Source organism: Chlorocebus sabaeus, chromosome 7 (genome assembly GCF_047675955.1).
Source record: "Chlorocebus sabaeus isolate Y175 chromosome 7, mChlSab1.0.hap1, whole genome shotgun sequence".
In the NCBI taxonomy this organism is placed as follows: Eukaryota; Metazoa; Chordata; class Mammalia; order Primates; family Cercopithecidae; genus Chlorocebus; species Chlorocebus sabaeus.
In genome coordinates, this window is record NC_132910.1 from 103,503,347 (window position 1) to 103,510,727 (window position 7,381).

At 43.0% G+C, this 7,381-nt stretch overlaps 1 protein-coding gene across 1 annotated transcript; it reads left to right on the forward strand.

Moving 5' to 3' along the window:
- Positions 1 to 1,298: 1,298 nt before the first annotated feature.
- On the forward strand, positions 1,299 to 1,843 carry LOC103236399 (small ribosomal subunit protein uS17-like). The gene has a single exon (XM_008000006.3). It carries the CDS (start codon positions 1,314 to 1,316, stop codon positions 1,788 to 1,790), a length of 477 nt encoding a protein of 158 aa, XP_007998197.3. The 5' UTR covers positions 1,299 to 1,313; the 3' UTR covers positions 1,791 to 1,843.
- The last annotated feature ends 5,538 nt before the right edge of the window (positions 1,844 to 7,381 follow it).

The following is a 7,381-nucleotide window of genomic DNA, read 5'->3' on the forward strand; positions in this document are numbered from 1 at the left end:
CCAGGCTGGAGTGCAATGGCACAGTCACAGTTCACTGTGGCCTCGACCTCCTAGGGCTCAAGCAATCCTCCCACCTCAGCCTCCCAAGTAGCTGGGACTACAGGCACATGCCATCACGCCCAGCTAATTTTTTAAATTTTTTGTAGAGATAAGGTCTTGCCATGTTGCCCTGGCTGATCTCTAACTCCCGACCTCAAGCAATCCTCCTGCCTCAGCCTCCCAAAGTGCTGAGAAAATTGTTTTGTTTTGTTTTGTTTTGTTTTCACTAATTTCTAATTGCAAATAGGCACTTTCTTCAGTTGTGTTGTAGGTAACAAACCAGAGTAGAATTAGCAATGTGTTAGCTGTGTTTTGGCAAACAGAAATCACAGATACATTCACATTATATGGCAGTTGTTGGAGATATCTCAAAATATTGTTAAGACTTATCATTACTTTGATGTTATGGTAGCTATTAGACCAGCTGCTAGAGTTTTTTAACTAGTATGTTAATAAAAGCTTATAAATTACTATATAACAAATTGGTTTATAAAAATATATTGAAAACTCCACCTCATATCAATTAGGATAGCTACTACCAAAAAACAGAAAATAACAGGTATTCACGAGGATGTGGAAAAATTGGAAAGCTTGTACACTGTAGGTGGGAATGTAAAATGGTCCAGCCACTATGGAAAACAGATGATAGTTCTTCAAAAAATTAAAGTTAGAATTAACGTATGACCCACCAATTCCATTCCTGTATATATACCCAAAAGCACTGTAAACAGGGATTTGAACAGGTATTTGTCTGCTAATGTTCACAGCAACATTATTCACAATAGCCAAAAAATGGAAATAACCCAGCTGTCCATTGACAGAGGAATGGGTAAACAATACATTGTAGATATATACATTGGAATATTATTCAGCCTTAAAAAGGGAAGGAAATCCTGGCACATTGCAACAAGGATGAGCCTTGAGGACATTATGCTAAGTGAAATAAGCCAGTCACAAAGGGACAAGGACTTTATGATTTCGCTTATATGAGGTAATTAGAGTAGTTAAATTCATAGAGACAGAAAGTAGAAAGGTGGTTGCCAAAGGCTAGCAGGGAGAGAAGAATGGAGAGTTATTGTTTAATGGGAATGGGTTTCAGTTTTGCAATACAGGAAGAGATCTGGAGATAGACAGTGATGATGTTTGCACAACAATGGGAATGTACTTAATGCCACTGAACAGTACACTTAAAATGGTTAAGTAGGTCAATTTTATACTATGTGTATTTTGCCACAATTAAAAATAATAATCGCCTTTTTCACGCGGCCGGGAAGATGGCGGACATTCAGACTGAGCGTGCCTTCCAAAAGCAGCCGACCATCTTTCAAAACAAGAAGAGGGTCCTGCTGGGAGCAACTGGCAAGGAGAAGCTCCCGCGGTACTACAAGAACATCGGTCTGGGCTTCAAGACACCCAAAGAGGCTATTGAGGGCACTTACATTGACAAGAAATGCCCCTTCATTGGTAATGTCTCCATTCGAGGGCGGATCCTCTCTGGTGTGGTGACCAAGATGAAGATGCAGAGGACCATTGTCATCCGCCGAGACTACCTCCACTACATCCGCAAGTACAACCGCTTCGAGAAGCGCCACAAGAACATGTCTGTGCACCTGTCCCCCTGCTTCAGGGATGTCCAGATCGGTGACATCGTCACAGTGGGCGAGTGCCGGCCCCTGAGCAAGACGGTGTGCTTCAACGTGCTCAAGGTCTCCAAGGCTGCTGGCACCAAGAAGCAGTTCCAGAAGTTCTGAGGCTGGACATCGGCCCGCTCCCCACAATGAAATAAAGTTATTTTCTCATTACCCCCCCCCCAAAAAAAAATCAAAAATATACATTGATGACTATTTCAGCATCATTTACATTTTTAGGATTTCATGCATTTTATTTTATGTATTGAAAAATTATTCTGGAGGGGGTCAGTAGGCTTTAACAGAATGCCAATGGGGTCTATGACACAAAAAGAAATCCCTTAATAATCTCAAAAGTCACTGGGCATGGTGGCTCACTCCATAATTCCAACACTTTGGGAGGCTGAGGCAGGAGGACTGCTTAAGCTCAGGAGTTTGTGACCAGCGTGGGCAACATGATGAGACCCTATCTCTACAAAAAAATTTAAAAATTAGCCAGCACAGTGGTGGGCACCTGTGGTACCAGCTACTCAGGAGGCTGAGGTGGGAGAATTGCTTGAGTCCAGGAGGTTGAGGCTGCAGTGAGCTGTGATCACATCACTACACTCCAGCGTGGGCAACAGAGTGAGACCCCGTCTCAAAATAAACCAAAAGACCCCCCAAACTCACAGGTGTTTTCAGTTCTGAAATTCTATAATTCTCTGAAATGGAAAAGGAAGCAAGAGAAAAATAGATGTTTTATAAAATGGATGAATGCATTCCTATATGTAGGCATATTTAAATCTTCAATAATACATTCAAATCCTTTTTTCCTTTTAACAATTTTAAACTGAATTCAGATATATGAAAAATGTTCTCTTTTCTTTTCTTTTCTTTTCTTTTTTTTTGAGACAGGGGCTTGCTCTGCCACCCAGGCTGGAGTGAAGTGGAGTGGAGTCGTGATCACAGCTAACTGTAGCCTCAACTTCTCAGGATCAAGAGATCCTCCCACCTCAGGCTCCTGAGTAGCTGGAACTGTAGGCACATGGCACCGTGCCTGGCTAATTTTTATATTTTTTGTAGACATGGGATTTCACCATGTTGCCCAGGCTGAAAATGTTCTTTAAATCCTAAGAAAACAACAATAGTTTTATCAGTTCTCTGCTGTCCTTTTCTTCAAAATGTTTACCATGGGAGTCTGGTCAAGGACTCTATGGATGATTTCAATTGTTGATTATAACTAATTAAATCCAATTTTTTTCAACATTTACCAAAATATTCTAGCAGGTTAAGAACAAGGACTTTGACACTGTTTTGCGGTAGGAAAGAAAGTAGAAATACCTCCCTCCACTTTTTAAAAAATGTTTTTACTTAAATTCAAATGGGAAGAGGAAAATATCTTAGACTTTTAAGGCAGTTTCTCTGCTCTGATGCTACTGGATAGGAACTGAGCCTCCCACTGCCTGCCCCAGTTGGCCCTGCCATTGGAGACCCGGGGCAGTTTAAGCAAAAGTAAAAACAAATTCCTTTCTCAGGGAGAAGTAAAGTCTTCTTGATCAATTCTGTTTCCCTTAAATAATCTCAAAAGTTTTATCTAATTACCTAAGCTGTAAATAGGTCATTTTCAGTTGCGTGTTAGTCCATTCTTGGGTTGCTGTAAAAGAATTTCTGAGTCTGGTTATTTTATAAAGAAAAGAGGTTTAATTGGCTCACGGTTCCGCAGGCTGTACAAACATGGTGCTGGCATCTGCTTAGCTTCTGGTGAGGCCTCAGGAAGCTTTCATCATGGTGGTAGGCAAAGGGGGAACCAGCGTGTCATATGGTGAAAGTAGGAGCAAGGGTAGGGGAGGTGTCAGGCTCTTTTAAACAGCCAGACCTTTTGTGAACTCAGAGCAAGAACTCACTTATCACTAAGGGGATGGCACTAAACCATTACATTGATGAGGGATCCACCACCATGATCCAAATACCTCCCACCAAACCCCACCTCCAACATTGAGGGTTACATTTCACCAAGAGATTTGGAGAGGACAAATATCCACCTACATCAAGTTGTAAATAACTTTTATATAAACTGCTAAATAGTGTGTCATTGTTATAGGCTGTATGTCTAACAGAATGCCTTCTTCTTCTTCCTCTTCTTCTTTTTTTTTTTTTTTTAAGACAGAATTTTGTTCTTGTTGCCCAAGCTGGAGTGCAATGGCGCAATCTCGGCTCATTGCAACCTCTGTCTCCTGGATTCAAGCAATTCTCCTGCTTCAGCCTCCAGAATAGCTGGGATTACAGGCACACGCCACCACGCCTGGCTTATTTTTTGTACTTTTAGTAGAAATGTGGTTTCACCATGTTAGCCAGGCTGGTCTTGATTTTTTGTACTTTTAGTAGAAACAGGGTTTCACCACGTTAGCCAGGCTGGTCTTGAACTCCCGACTTCAGGTGATCCACCCACCTCGGCCTCCCAAAGTACTGGGCTTACAGGCGTGAGCCACCACGTCCGGCTGAGAATGCTTTCATATCCCCTACTTCAGTGGTTCTGAACCAGGGTGATTTTGTCCCCCAGGGCACACTTGGCAATATCTGGAGACATTTTTTGATAACCATGACAAGATGGGAGGTGGAGAAGTATTGGGGGTGGTGCTACTGGCCTCTAGCAGATAAAGGCCAGGGCCAAACATGCTGCTAAACCTCCAACCATGCATGGGACAGCCCCACGACAAGAAGTTATCCATCCCAAAGTGTCAATAATATAGAGATTGAGAAACTCTGCTTTATCTGATTTTGTTAAAAAGAAAATGATTCCCAGATGCCTCTTGAGAGCCATCTTGGGTGAGGAAAGAGGAACTTAAAATACATAAAATCAGATTGAGTACTTTAGGCTTTACTTATTAACGCCTGTAATACTCACCACAACCATGTGTTTTAGGTATTTTCTCTATTTCCACAAGTAAAGAAACAGGCTCCCTGAACTTAAATCACTTGTCTGGGTCACAGAGTAATGGAAGCATATTAAGCATGGGTCAGTTTGACCCTAAAGCCTATGCCCTGTCCATAATCTGTGCTATAAGTAGTAAACATTCAAGTAGGGTGTCATAGAATGGACTCTCCCAAATAGGAGTCCCAGTCTTCACTAAGTCCTCCCATGCCATGGACAGAGACCCAGGGTCTTATACAACACCCCATCTAGCCTAACTCTTTGTTGCTAAGTGGCATACAAAAGAAGTACTAGATTGCTCTGAGGAAGAAGAAATGTATTGAGAAAAAATGGAACTGTATGAAACTATTAAAAATAGCACAGTATATTGTGGCACAGTATGTTGGTATTGGAATAATAGTACAATATATTGGTAAGTGTTGAATTACGTGGCATGGACAGTGAGTGCTATGTGAGTTGAGGAGGGAAACCTTCAGTGTGCACTGGAGTAGACTGGACAGTTCCACGGAGGGATAAGAATTGAGCTCTCAGTGAGCATAGCATTTGAAGGCAGAGTTGAATTCAGGAGGCTAAAGCTATGCATACACACACACACACACACACACACACACACACACATATATATATATTTTTTTGAGATGGAGTTCCACTCCTATTGCCCAGGCTGGAGTGCAGTGGCGCAATCTTGGCTCACTACAACCTCTGCCTCCTGTGTCCATGCGATTCTCCTGACTCAGCCTCCTCAGTAGCTGGGATGCACCACCACACCCGGCTACATTTTTTGTATTTTCAATACAGATGGTGTATCTCCATGTTAGTCACGCTGATTTTGAACTCCTGATTTCAGGTGATCCGCTGGCCTCAGCCTCCCAAAGTGCTAGGATTGCAGGTGTGAGCCACTGTGCCCCGCCTAAAGCCATATATTATTGTGATGAGTATGAGTATATTATTGTGATCTCCTGAATCAGATTCCCTAGGTTTAAATCTTTTTTCTTTTTCCAAACAGTGTCTCACTGTGTTACCCAAGCTGAAGTGTAGTGGTGTGATCACAGCTCACTGCAGCCTCAACTTTCCCGGGCTCAAGTGATCCTCTTACCTCAGTCTCCTAAGTAGCTTGGACTACAGGCATATGCCACCATGTCTGGCTGGTTTTTAAATTTGTTTTATAGAGACAGGGTCTCCCTATGTTTCCCTAGCTAATCTCAAAATCCTGGGCACAAGTGATCCTCCCACCTTCACCTCCCAAAGGGCTGGGATTACAGGTGTGAGCCGCTGTGCCTGTTTTCCCTAGGTTTAAATCCTATTTCTGGCACTTAGCAAGCCATGTGACTCGGCAAAGCAATGAACCCTTTTGCATTTGTTTCTTCAACTGCAGAATGCAGATATTAGTACATTTCACACTGGGTTACTATGAGAATTAAATAAGATAATGCATGTAAAGCCTTAGCATGGTGGTGTTTGCCCTATAGTAAATGCTCATTGAATGTCAGCTTAAAAAGACAGGAGGGGTGTGTGTGTGTGTGTGTGTGTGTGTGTGTGAAAGTTCTTATTTTTCTTATTTGAAAGCAACAAAAATTTCGTTAGTTTAAGGGGAAAATTATTAGAAGGCTACAAGGGAGCTCACAGAATTGACAGAAGGCAGGAATACCTAGATCAAGAAACCAGGGAGAAACCAAGGGCAACTGGGTAGAAGAAACTGCAGCCACATCATGTGGTGACAAGCAGGGTCCCATCTCCCATGGAGACCACACAATGGGGAATTCCCTGAAGTAGGAGAGGATTAAGATATTGGGTAGCTCCTAGATTAGCAAATAGCTACTAAGGTAGATGTTATGTTTGGGGGAATAAGAGTAGATTCTAGGGTTTGGTGGTGAGGAATAGGAGGAGGAAACTATGAGGAGGCGTAGGGCCTGGGGGTGCAGATGGAGCTCCGACAGTTCCAAGGAGAGCAAGGAAAAGGAAAAGTGGCTGAAGTGGAAGGCAGCACTTCTAATCTTCCCACTGAGGCAGCTTAATCACAGGTGGAGAAGGAACTTATGCCCTTAAGGGACCGGAAGGAGCAGCCCAGAGGGACCTGAGGAGTGGGAACTCATGCCTCTGAGGGACTGGAAGGAGCAGCCCAGAGGGACCTGAGAAGAGGGAACTCATGTCTCTGAGGGACCAGAAGGAGCAGCCCAGAGGGACCTCAGAAGGTCTTGCCTCTGAGGGACAGGAAGGAGCAGCCCAGAGGGACCTGAGGAGAAGGAACTCTTGCCTCTGAGGGGCAGGAAGGAGCAGTGCAGAGGGACCTGAGGAGAAGGAACTCATGCCCTTGAGGGACCAAAGGAGCAGCCCAGAGAGACTTGCCACAAATTCAAAATTTCTTTGAAATGCCATATCTAGTCTTAAAAGTACTTATGAATTTGATACACTTCTTCATAACAGATGTTTGCTTTGATATACAATGTAATTGGGGTTACATACTAAATTCTTTATTATTTTTCTCCCAAGTCTTCAAGTATAACAGATGCTGCAGGAAAATATACTTTATTCATGTGACTTCACATATCTCCACCCAAATTGGCCTTGTACTCTCCAGGGGCATATGCAGACTTTCAAGCATCCATTCAATAAACATCGACAAAGCTCCTACTGTGAGCTAGAGGCTAGGTATACAGAAGCAAGTCCTAACCAATGTGGTGCCTTCCCTCACCGAGGCGTGGTCTATTCTGCACTCCAGTCTAAGGAGCATAAATCCTAGAAAACTGTGAGCAAATGTGATTGAAGAAATATGGTTGGGGCAGATCATAGAGTCAGTCTCAGT

What these genes read in the sequence shown, in the direction of transcription:
- LOC103236399 (XM_008000006.3), top strand. Translation starts at nt 1,314, where the DNA reads ATGGCGGACATTCAGACTGAGCGTGCCTTCCAAAAGCAGCCGACCATC.